Source organism: Leopardus geoffroyi, chromosome D3 (genome assembly GCF_018350155.1).
Source record: "Leopardus geoffroyi isolate Oge1 chromosome D3, O.geoffroyi_Oge1_pat1.0, whole genome shotgun sequence".
NCBI lineage: Eukaryota > Metazoa > Chordata > Mammalia > Carnivora > Felidae > Leopardus > Leopardus geoffroyi.
Window position 1 is genome coordinate 29,790,906 of NC_059339.1, and position 12,134 is coordinate 29,803,039.

The window sequence follows — 12,134 nt, forward strand, 5'->3', positions numbered from 1 at the left end:
GGGCACGCGCTGCGGTGGGGCGGAAGCGCGCGCGAGGGCCGCCGGGAGTACCCACTCCCCTGGCTGCCGGGCGGGCCGGGCATGCGCCGCGGGCGTTTTGGCGGGAAGTGCGGGGCGGGCTGGACAATGAGAATGTCCGCCGTGTGAGCCAATAAAGCTGCACTGGTTTTGAATCGCGTCGCGTTTCCCGCCGCCGGGGTCAGGGGTCGGGGTTCGGGTCGCGGGGCGGAGGGAAGAGCGGGAGGGCGGGAGGCGCCGGCGCCAGACGCGGAGGAAAGGAGCCACGACTAGCCGCCGAGAGGCCGCGGAGCCAGCGACGACCGAGCCAGCCGAGCCGCCGCCGCCGCGTCCCCATGGCGGCCGCCAAGGTGCGGCCGGGCTCGGGTGGGGACTGGGCGGGGGCCGGGAGGCCGAGGCCGCTATCGGCGGCCACGTGGGCGGCCCGCGCCGCCGTTGCCAACCCCCGCTGGCCTGTGGGCTCGGTTCCTGTGGGGCCTTGGTGGCGCGGGGTCGGAACTTTGGGGAGCGCGGCCTGGGGGCTCGAGGCCTTTGGAGCCAGGTCGCACGATGGCTCCGCGGGCTCGGGGGCTGCCTGGCGCCCGCGTGACCTTGGGGCGGTCCCAAGTGGGGCCGGGAGGCTCCATCCAGGCGTGGGGCGGCCCGCCGCCCCGACTCCTCGGTCTCGAGTTTACTTCGCCGCTCGCCTGAGAAGTGGGGCGGGTGGCGGGTTTCCCCTGGCTCGGCCCACTTGCAGGCTTCCCACCAAAACTGTGCGTCCCTTCCTCCCGTCGCCTACGCAGTACTTCATTCATTCTGTTCTCACGTCTTGAGCTGCCACAGGCCTCTGTGGCAGAAACTCACGTTTCAGCGGGGTGGAAGGGTCCTGGTCGAACCGACGCAGAGTGGGGGTGGCTTTGTTGACCGAGGGCATCTGCTCGGGTGAGCTGACCCTGGTGGAGCCGCAGTGCTTATCCAACCAAGGAAAGCGATGAAAGCTTATATATTTTCTTTTTTGGCTCGAGTCTGGTAGGGAGGTCTCCCAGCTTACGGATTTATAGATCATCAAGCCACGTGTTCTGTGAGACTTGAACCTCAAATATGATTCTTTGTGCCCTGTAGTTTAATAAATTGCATCAGAATCTTAGGGCTCATTGTACGATTTCTGTTGACACATCAACTTTCTGATTTAAGATCAAATTGCTGACAGAATTGTGAATTGCGTGTAAGCACTAGCCATCCTGTAGCAACCTTTTTCCTTTCTGCTAAGCAAGAGCACAGATTTTTCTCAATCAGTAAAAACCCAAATGGTTGCTTTTTGATTAAAGGGTGACAACTCTACTTGAGACCCTCTTCTGTCATTGCATCTTTTAATCATTTGCCCTTGTGATTATCCACATTTTACAGATGAGGAAACTGAGGTTCAAGTGATGAGGCAGTTTCTCATCTGCCAGTAGGTGGCTCAATTTAGGAGCCCCAGTATGTGCACAGATGTGATTGATGCATCTGGGGAGGGTGCTGAAATTCAGCATCTTATTGCACTCTGTGCGTGCAAACCCTTATGTGAAAGACTGTGGGCTTAATCTCTTGTTTGGGGATGAGGCCGTTCACTAGGAGGGGTGCCCACTGCTGAGCTCTGGGTGAGGGGCACGCTCTGGCGCCAGCAGAGTCACCTCTCTGCACCTCACTCCACAGGACACCCATGAGGACCATGACACCTCCACCGAGAATGCAGATGAGTCCAACCATGACCCCCAGTTTGAGCCTATAGTTTCTCTTCCTGAGCAAGAAATTAAAACGCTGGAAGAAGATGAAGAAGAGCTTTTTAAAATGTAAGTAAGCTCATGTTGCTCCAGAAACATGTATCTTTTTTTTTTTTTATGTTTATTTGTTTTTTGAGAGACAGAGTGTGAGCAGGGGAGGGGCAGAGAGAGAGGCAGACAGAATTTGAAGCAGGCTCCAGGCTCAGAGGTGTCAGCACAGAGCCCGATGCAGGGTTCGAACCCATGAACCATGAGATCATGACCTGAGTCAAAGTTGGAGGCTTAACCAACTGAGCCACCCAGGCATCCTGAGAAACATGTATCTTTTAATGTAAGATTGAAGTTACAGTTTTTACAGGTGTCAAGGTCTTGGCCTGACCTTAAATCGGACTGGGGCTGAAGAAAGGGCTTGGAATTGTGTGATGACTAATCCTACGTGGAAAATCAGGGCTGCTGTTAGAATCTACTCTTTGGATAACTCTTCACTGGGTGCCCCTGTTTCCCGGCGGCCAGTGCTGTGGAGAGCACAGGTGCTCCCTGGTGTCCTGTCCCTGCTGCTCTGCCCACCAAGGTGCATCTCCACAGCCTCCTGTTCATGTCACCTTACAGGCTTGCTACCTCCCAAAACTCCCATGGCCCCCTTCTTCTGGTTGAATAGGGAGTCTCTACCATTATTAATATTATTTTTCTTTTGCACGCCAGACTTTGGCATCCTGAAGTTTGTGAACTCCCAATTCAGCGTTTTTAATGCACAAAATAATGCCTGGAATTACAAATGAAAATGGATGTGTTATGCTTATCGAGATTACTTTCTAAATATTATCCTGCATGTGTTTGATACCTTCAGTGTGAGGCTATGACGGCATGTGTGGTTTTTTTTTTAATTTTTTTTTTTTCAACGTTTATTTATTTTTGGGACAGAGAGAGACAGAGCATGAACGGGGGAGGGGCAGAGAGAGAGGGAGACACAGAATCGGAAACAGGCTCCAGGCTCTGAGCCATCAGCCCAGAGCCCGACGCGGGGCTCGAACTCACGGACCGCGAGATCGTGACCTGGCTGAAGTCGGACGCTTAACCGACTGCGCCACCCAGGCGCCCCTGGCATGTGTCGTTTTTAAGTAGTACTGGCACCAGCCATGTGTTGAGATGTCTGCGACAAAATCCACACTGCTGAGACTGACCTGTTGTCTGTACTCAGAATCACAGGAAACGTTAGACTCAGTCACAAGTTAATGGAAACAGGCTGGAGCGTTTTTCCTGTCCAAGTGGAGTTCCCCCACCGTCTTCAGATTCTAACTAAGAAGCCAGATGAGGATTTGAGTGCTTTGCTGTGAGTGGGGGGCAGGGAACAGTGATCCCTCCCTCTAAGGAAGGCAGACTGGGGAGACCAGCCCTTTCCCACCACCCCCAAAGGCCTGGGGAAGGAGAGTCATATACATCCTCTTGGTTTCAGAGTGGTAGGTGAGTCCCTGAAGATACTGGTTTTCCACGTCTCTGGTTTGCCCGGAAATGGTGCTGCAGCCAGGGGCTGGCTCCTCCCAGCAGCTGGTGCTGCTGTTCTTACCCTCTTCAGCCCTCACAGGGCCGAGAACTGCTTTCAGTGTCCTGGACACAGGCCTTTCCTGAGGGAAGTGAGGCCAGCAGGTTAGGCCTTTGCGTCTGGGCCCTTGGGCTCCAGGTGAAAGCTCTGCGGGCATCCTTGTGAGGGCACTGTCTCCCGTAACGGAATTGAGTTTGGGAGAGAGAGCAGAGTGTGGTGCAGGAAATGGACCAGCAAGGCTGGGGTCCTGTGGGTAAGGAAATGGAGGACATCAGCCTGAAGTCCTAAAGGCAGGACTGCTGGGCTCACCATGGGAGCCCATCTGGGTGGGAGCCTTGGCTGGGCCCAGTGTGAGGTGCTACTCAGAGCAAAAAGGCAAGACGTTGGGCCAGAGCCTCGTGGCCTGAACAGAGAGGTCTGCAGAGGTCTCTCTGGGTTGGGGGGCCTGGGAAGCACAGGGTGCATCTCACAGCAGAGGGAAGGGCTGGCCCTGTGAAGGGCAGGGGTCTTCAACCTCCATCTGCTTCCTTGCTACCCTCTGCAGCCCTATGGGACACCAGGGGCTCCCCTGCACTACGATCACAGGCAAGCCCAGCATATTCAGGAGGTGTCTTTGTTGAGAAGTTGTGTCTTTCTGTTGGAAAGTTCTGTGGTTGTTGTACTCGATTCGGCAGCACATATACTAAAATTGGGAAGTTCTGTGGTTGTAGAAATCCCTTTTCTTTTTCACTTCATTATTCCAAGTAAATACTAGGAACGTTGTTTTGCTTTTTTGGTAATTTTTTGACTTAATCGTCCTAGAAGTACAAAGAAAGGGAGGGGCGTCCGTGGAGACGCCAGGTACAGGAAATAAGTGTTGTTTGCCAGCAAACGTTTGACTGTTTATTCTGTCTTCACACACATTTAAGCTCTCTTGTAATGACTTTTCTTGAAGGCGGGCAAAGCTATTCCGATTTGCTTCAGAGAACGATCTCCCAGAATGGAAGGAACGAGGCACAGGTGATGTCAAGCTTCTGAAGCATAAGGAGAAAGGGACCATCCGCCTCCTCATGAGGAGGGACAAGACCCTGAAGATATGCGCCAACCACTACAGTAGGTGGCCTCTTGGGAGTGTGTTTTCACTCTAAGTTCCAGCGCTGCACATGAGGATACCTTCAGATCTTTGGGCAGGTTGCTTTCAGTGCTGGGCTAGGAATCTGGGAATGCATTATGACATAGAATGCATGTTTGCAGTGTGTTTTGAACTTAAAATAGGAAATGAAGTTTTCCAGCATGCTCTGAACTCAGAGCAGACCTGCAGAGAAGCTTATAGCACACAAGATGTGGAGCCCAAGCAGACAGGACATGATGGGGTGGAAGCAGAGCCCCAGTGTGGGCTTAGGTCCGTGGAGCACCTGCCCAAGGATTGGGCAGTGCTGTGAGGATGTGTGCTCCCATTTGTATTTTGATGTGCCCAGTAGGCAGCCTTCCCACTCTTTGGTGTGTTCTGTCCCTGCCGGGTGTTCCCTGGTGAGAACACAGAGGGGAAGGGGTGCAGAGAGAAGGTGGCTGCCTCATCTTTAGGTGTCTGTGAGACCAAACAGATAGTGGGTGGTGACAGGTTGAGGCCCTTGAACACGTGTGATGCATTAACCCTGGGCTCAACATGGTTGGGGGATGGGAGGGTCTGGGGAAAGCCACACCAGGCCTGGCCTGTGAAGGGGTGACAGTAAGTCCCCGCCATTTCAGTCTTTTGGCTGCTAGGTTGTTCTGCAGTGCTATGTGTGTTTGGAAGTAGATGTGTCTTGGGCTCCATTCCTGATCTGGTGCCATGTCTGTGGTACTGGGTAGAATGCATGTCTGGCAAGGGAGGGCCCCTCTTCTGGACACCTGGGGTGACCTGGCAGGAACCTGAGCAGAGCAGCTCTTGAGGGTGATGTGGAAGGATGGGCGGGTTTGCAGAAATCCTGAGAGGTGGCAGGGAGGGGCTTTCTTGCCTTCCTTAGGGGCCATTCTGGTAGTCCTCTTGTGTCTCTCCCTCTTCCCCCACCTGTCTGCTCTGGCCCCTGGCCTTCACTCCAATTTGAATCGCTCCCCAGGGGACTTCCTGACACCCTATGTTTGTTCAGGAGCCTTGTCAGATCACTGGGTTGTTTCTGAGTTGCAGGTGTGTTTTGGGACCCCTACATACCGTAGACCCTTAATGTGCCAGGTGGGTGGTGGCAGCAGGAGGCCATGGCATCTCTGTGCTCTGTAGAGGTCAAGGGCTCGCCAGGTGTCTGCATGGGGATGGTGTGACTGTTCCCGGTTCAGGCAGTCAATATATGCTCAGGTCCCTGGAGACCTCTGCCAGGGGCACAGGGGTGCACAAGTATGCTCTTGTCCTTTGTGCAGTCAGTTTCTCCTTTTGGGTCTGTGCAGAGCCTGAGGACATGGGTGTATCTGCTTATTCCAGATTCCTACTTATTCCATGGTGTTTGTGCATGTCACCAGGGCCCATGGTGTCTACTTGTGGTGGCCTTGTCTCCTAGGGACCCTGGCAAGTGCAAAGCTGACTCCATGTCCTCCTGGATGATTACCCCACTTATGGCTTCTGTCCCCCACTTCCCAATGGGCCAGCTACCTGATGGTGTGGTTGAGCAAGGACATAGCTACATGATGGGTGCTCCACAGGAAGGGCTGGGCATGAGTGGCTCTGTTGGCATTGGAGCCCTTGTTCCAGTGGGATTGGAGATCCTTTCTGAGGTGTTCTCCTCGTCAGGGAGCAGGTCACCCTGTTCCCAGATTTAGGACAGTCCTGTGGGGTGTTTTTTGTGTTTTTTTGTTTTTTGTTTTTTGTTTTCAATGTTTGTTTATTTTTGAGAGAGAGAAAGAGACAGCGCGCGAGCAGGGGAGGGGCAGAGAGAGAGGGATACACAGAATCAGAAGCAGGCTCCAGGCTCTGAGCTGTCAGCACAGAGCCCGATGTGGGACTCGAACTCACAAGCTTTCGAGCTGTGAGATCATGACCTGAGCCAAACTGGGCCGCTTAACTGACTGAGCCACCCAGGCACTCCAGGACAGTCCTGGTTTTAAGTGAACATGGGACATTTTCAAAGAGGTTTGAGTAAGATCCTGTATCCCACAGGAGTTTGTCTAGGCCTGGTTAGTGGACCCCAAGGCGGGACCTCCTGTTGCCGGGGTGGTCTCGTAGCAGTTGTCAGGATCCTCACATGGCTCTTCTTCCCCAGTCACGCCAATGATGGAGCTGAAGCCGAACGCAGGCAGCGACCGTGCCTGGGTCTGGAACACCCACGCCGACTTTGCCGATGAGTGCCCCAAGCCAGAGCTGCTGGCCATCCGCTTCCTAAATGCTGAAAGTAAGCAAAAGAGCCACCAGGCCCTTGGGTACTGCTTTTCAGGAAGAACTGATAGTGCCTGTGAGAAGCTTGTGGGAGGGACCAGTCTCACTCTGCTGTCTGGTGCTCTCTCGGGGGCAGGAATGTGAGTGCTGCAGTCGACCTGTGTACCCTCGAAGCTTCATGTGGGCTCTGATGAGAGCAGTGCCTTTTCCATTTTAACCTCAAAGGGAGCTGGGCATCCAGTCTACCCAGGGCAGGCATGTCCCCTCGCAGCCACCTGACTGCCAGCAGGTGCTGGGATCCCAGGCCCATGGTGACCTCTCCCCAGCTTGGATGTCTTTTCCAGCCCTGATTGTCAGAAGTGCCCAGTGGGCCTCATCTAGTAGCTACTCTGACATGAGTGGAGAGCAGAGTGTCTGGCCAGGAGGCTCCTGACCCCTTGGTTTTACATGGCCACCAGTGCTGTGTACCATTCTGCCCAAATTGTCACAGAGTCAGGTGGAGGGAGATGGGCCAACCTAGCTACCAGTCCCTGGAGGGACTTGAGAAACAGTCACTGCTTGGTCCAGGCAAGAGTGAGCCCAGGGCTGTGTCCTTAAGTCACCCATGGGACGAGCCCTTTGTGAATCTTGGCTCTTCAGACCTTTTAGGACTCTTAGGAGGTCTCTTCTCTTCTTTCTGCAGATGCACAGAAATTTAAAACAAAGTTTGAAGAATGCAGGAAAGAGATCGAAGAGAGAGAAAAGAAAGGTGACATGGAGTTGGGGGTGGGGACTGCCTCGCAGACTCACTCTGCACCTGGCTGCAGCCCCAGGCGGGTGCTTTTTCCGTCTGCCAGAGTAACATCCCAGGGTGCTGTGACCACCTTGACCTGTCATGGGTGATGCAGTTGTCTGGGGACACGGTGCTTCTGGGGAGTGAGGTAGCCATAGAGGCCCCAAGCATGTGCTCACTGGCCTGGCCTCACAGCACCCAGGCTAGCCGTCAAGTAAAATGACGTCTGGCTAGAGCCCACCAGAGGCCAAAGGGGCTTCAAGAGGTCCTCACAGTCACTTGCTTACTTGGGGCCCGATATAACTGAGCTGCCTGACCATGGTCCTAGGTGTGAGCTCTTAATTTGGGTGACCCTGGAGGCTGCCTTGGCTGGCACATGGTGAAGTGGCCTGCCCTGTGGCCTTCGCCCAGGGTCACAGGAGGTGGGTGGGCTGGGAAGAGTGGTGCTTCTCGGTTTTCTTACTGTGTCCCCCTATGTCTTAGCAGGGTCGGGCAAAAACGACAATGCTGAGAAGGTGGCCGAGAAGCTAGAAGCTCTCTCGGTGAAGGAGGAGAGCAAGGAGTCGGAAGACGCCGAGACCAAGGATAGAGCGGAGGAGGAGCAATAAGCCGCCTTCCCTTGTTTTCTCTTCCTTCCATTCTTTTCCTCTTTTTTCTTTTTTAAAATTTTGCCCTGCCCCTTCTTTTCAGTTTGTTTTTATTCTGTTTTGTTTTTACAAGGGACTTTATATAAAGAACTGAATTCCAACATTCAGGTGGTTTTTTTCTAAGTTTTTGCCCTATTGAAGATGACTTCAGAAAATCCATTCCCCAGTCATGAAAATGTACTGTGCTAACTTTCTTTTCCATAGTGGAAACACTTATTTATAGTCATCAAAAATAGTGAATAAACAACACATTTGAAACCTGCGCGGAGGCAGGACCATGTGTGCGCCGGCCCTGTCCTGGGAGCAGTGTGGGTTCCTGCTGGCTCCAGGATGTTGGAGCAGCGCTGGGGGTCTCGCTCATCGCCTCTGGCTCTGCTGTGAGCTCAGCGCAGCTGTTGGTCCCTGGGGCCATGATGCAGCTGAGGTGGGGCAGGTGTGCTGGGGGGGTGGGGGGGGGGTGGGGACTCATGCGCTTCTGCCCTGTGGCAAGGAATAGGCTTTTTTATTGTTGTTTTGCCTCTGAGGTAGGGAAAGGAAGACCGCCAGAGTACCCTGGCTTTTGGTGCAAGACGGCCAAGTGTGTTTCCAGGCTTTGGTTGAGGCCACGTTTGGTTGGCCCTCTGCCCTGGTGGAGGGAAAGGCCAGTCCCATAGCACACATGTCCAGTCTGGTGCACTGTGTTGGTGGGACTCGGCCCCACAGCCCTTGTTGGACAGCTCACTGCCATCGTTGGAGAGAACTGTCTTACCCGCTCACTCAACGGTGTCTCCATCTGGGTGCAATTTTGGACATCTGCAGTAGCTTTAAATAAAGGGACGTTTTCAAGAATGCAAATGGGTTAGTGCCATTTAGGGGTTTGTCTTATAAAACAAATGGTCTCTAAACATTATCTTAAGTGGGAGAAAGGCTTTTCAGTGCACCAGCAGGCTTTTCAAAAGCATATGTGGTAAAGGGTCCCAGGAGACCGCCTGGGTTATGAAGTGTGGCCATACTGCCCTCCAGTGGGGGAGGAGCAAGTTAGGACTGGGCTCTGGAGTGGATGCACTCTGACTCAGCTATTGGTCATTAACACCTGCTAGAGGTGCTTTACATTGTGGCCAGTCTTTTAGCTGTGTCCTGTTCTGTCCAACTTCCCAGTGTGTCCTGTGACCTGTGTCTGATTCCAAACCTTGGATCCTTGTTCCCTCTGGGGGATGCACCTCCAAAGGAAGCTGCTCTTTTTTTGAAAGCCAAACAAAACTTTGCTGGTCAGCATTGTGTTCTGGCAGCCTTGGGCCTCTAGAGGTACAGGTCTGGATGCTCTTGAAGTCGGTGTTGGCACAGAGGTCCTTCCCGCCAAGGAAGGACATTGAAGCTTGTGAAATGCACCTTGCCTATCTTGAATTGGAATTTTGATGTTGTAAAGGACAGGTGTTACTTCTGTATGGGCCTCTGTTGGATGCACTGATGTGTGTAAGTCTGCCCAGGGCTTGATCCTTCAGGGAAGGGAAGTCAGACATCCCTTTCAGCACAGAATGGTTGTTTAATAGTCTTTGCTTTGGGCTCCAAAACAAGATAAATCCCACTTGATGTAAAACCACAGGCTGACTTCTTTCCTCTTGGGTGATGAATTGTGTCTCCAAGGGGTTAAAACCCTGACAGCGGGGTAGGCCCCTCAGAATGGCTGGGGAACAGAGCTGTGCTGTGACCAGGCTACATTAACGGGGTGCATTTAAAGGTGTGGCTTGCTAAAAAATAAAAAATAAAGGTGTGGCTTGCTGACAATGCAGAATGTGCTGCAGAAAGGGAGACATGCAGTCCTGACAGTGGGTCTCACCAGTGAGCAGGGATGTCAGCAGGGGTGGGGGTGGGGGGGGGGGGGCTCTGCCTTGCTCCCCAGCCAGTGTTTTTTCAGCTGGGTTCCTCCCTGTGGCAAAAAGGCAATGGTAAAGTCAGAATTGAGATGCTGACAATATTGGGGATGGAGTAAGAAGTGAGATGATGTACCTTTCTGTTCCAGGTCAGTCCACTGAGCTGCAAGTTGGGCAAGCTTTCTGCTGTGGTTTCCTTCTCCTGGGCATCTTAGCTCCTTAGGAGAGGACTCCTGGGCCAGAGGCCTCACTGGGTCTCCCCACAGCACCCCTCTCCCCCACCAGGACCCCCCTCTGCCCAGGCAAGTCTGCAGGGATGTCACCAAGGAGGTAACAAGCACCCCTTCTTTCCATGACCAGTGCTTGGCACTCACAGCTCTCAGCCATCCTGGTACCCCTACACAGACCTGGAGTCAGACCTGGGCAAGAGCCACCAGTTGGGAGCGTGTTGGGAGGAATGCCTCCCCAAGGGTGGGCCTGCATCCAGAGGCTTCCGGGGGCCTGGGATCCCAGTGCTGGGTTGCAGAAGGGCAGGAACAAAGGCGAAGCTGTGGGTGGGGCATGTATTGGCTGGAGTCTTTCTATGTGAGGACCCTGGATCTTCTATCTGGTGACCTGAGGCCACTAGAGTGCTGAGGCAGAGGTAAGGACGTGTCAGCTCAAGCGTCCGTGCTACCTTAACCCACTTAGTGCTAGGGTATCCCTCAACCCCGTGCTGGACCCCCTGGAGTGGGCTCCCCACTGGGCAGAGGCTACAACTGGGATGTTATGGGAAGAAAAGCCCGCTACCATTTTTACTGTCAGGCAGCAGCATTAATGCTCCAGTTCCAGCCCCCAGCCTGGCATCTTTTCTAATGGCTCACAGCCAGCAGCTTGCAGAGCTGTTGCTGGGGCCTTCATAAGGCTCTCACACAGACAGGGAGGGCACAGGGTGAAGAAGCCCCAGGGCATGTGGTAGCATGGCCTGAAGAGGTGGCCCCTGGGCAGCAAGGGATTCTGGCCAAAATGGGGAAGTCAGGCTGAGGAGGGTGGGGACCACTCCCTCCCTGCCAACCCCCCCGCCCCCCACCCCCCGCCTTGTATTCCCACCTGGGGAGGCGTCTGGTGGGTCTTGGTTTCTGGGCAGAGGGCTCTGGGAGTGTGTAGGAGGGAACAGACTGGCTGGTCCTCACTGTGGAGGCTTCAGAACTTGCCCCAGGTCCCAACCTCCCAGAGGTTCTGCACTGCTGCCAGGCTGCTCAGCCCACTCCAGCCATACCGCAGCTAGGCACTGCAAAGCTTGCAGGTCCACCTTAAGCGGCAGCTGCACTGGCGGGTGGGATTTCCTGCAGGAGGTGGGCCTGCCCACAGGCCTATCCCAGGCAGGGGCAGGGTGCCCCGCGCTTCCCGAGGGGCACTCCACCCTGCTTTGGGGAGGCTGTGGGGCTCATCTGGCCCTTGCTCTCCCACATGCACACATTCCCAAGCATGCAGCTTGGGCCAGGATCCTGAGAGATCAGCGCCCCCTCCCCCCCCTTACCCTGCCCACTAGCAGGACTTAGTTCAGTCGAGTGGCCCGAGGGCTGTGGGATGGACAGGAGATAAACAATGAAGGTGCCCATACAGCGTCACAAATATTCCACCCCCTTGAATGCTAGGGGGGCTCCAGGTGAGAGGGGTCTGGCCCTATCCGGGAATAGCAGGGACATCAACCTGATCCCAGGGACAGGCTCCGAGGTGTTTAGGGAAAAGTCTGTGCAAATAGAGGCACAGGAGGCGACCTACAGGCCACAGCGCCAGGGCCTGCGGAGTGGGAACAGGGGCCCTGGCGTTTGCCGCGGTGTCCACCCGGCGGGCAGGGACTGCAGGTGTGCGACGGCTGGGTGGCTTCACAGAGCCGCGGGCACACGCCTGGCTGGGGCACCAAGGCGAGGAACGGCGCCGCCAGGCCCAGGTCCCGAACGCCACGCAGGACGCCAGCACAGTCGGGGCCGATGGAGCTCGGTGGCTCCCTAGTCTGGGCGGTTCCAGCACGCAGCGCCCCGGGAGGAGGGCGTGGGGCGGGGCGGGGGCCGGGTGCGTCTGCCTTGGGTCCGAGCTCCGCCCCTCCCTGGCCCCGCCTCTGGCCCCGCCCCAGTCCCCCGGCCCCCCTTCCTCCCCGCCGGGTCCACCTTAAGGGGCGCGCTGACATCAGCGCGCCGCCGCCGCCGCTACCCGTGGGGTGGGATTTCCTCCGCCGCCGCCGCCGCCGCCAACGCCGCCGC

At 55.2% G+C, this 12,134-nt stretch overlaps 1 protein-coding gene and 1 non-coding gene across 3 annotated transcripts; both read left to right on the forward strand.

Moving 5' to 3' along the window:
- Positions 1–21: 21 nt before the first annotated feature.
- On the forward strand, positions 22–8,303 carry RANBP1 (RAN binding protein 1). Of its 2 annotated transcripts, none has more exons than XM_045459255.1 (6): positions 22–368; positions 1,693–1,829; positions 4,235–4,392; positions 6,510–6,638; positions 7,305–7,370; positions 7,881–8,303. In XM_045459255.1, the coding sequence occupies exons 1-6, from the start codon at positions 354–356 to the stop codon at positions 8,000–8,002; spliced, it is 627 nt and encodes a 208-aa protein (XP_045315211.1). In that variant the 5' UTR covers positions 22–353; the 3' UTR covers positions 8,003–8,303. The 2 variants fall into 2 exon arrangements, with proteins under 2 accessions (XP_045315211.1, XP_045315210.1); XM_045459254.1 differs by having other exon boundaries at positions 108–368; positions 7,878–8,303.
- LOC123588638 lies at positions 7,402–7,527 on the forward strand. The gene has a single exon (XR_006707952.1). It is a non-coding gene; the product is annotated as a small nucleolar RNA SNORA77 (small nucleolar RNA).
- Positions 8,304–12,134: the final 3,831 nt, after the last annotated feature.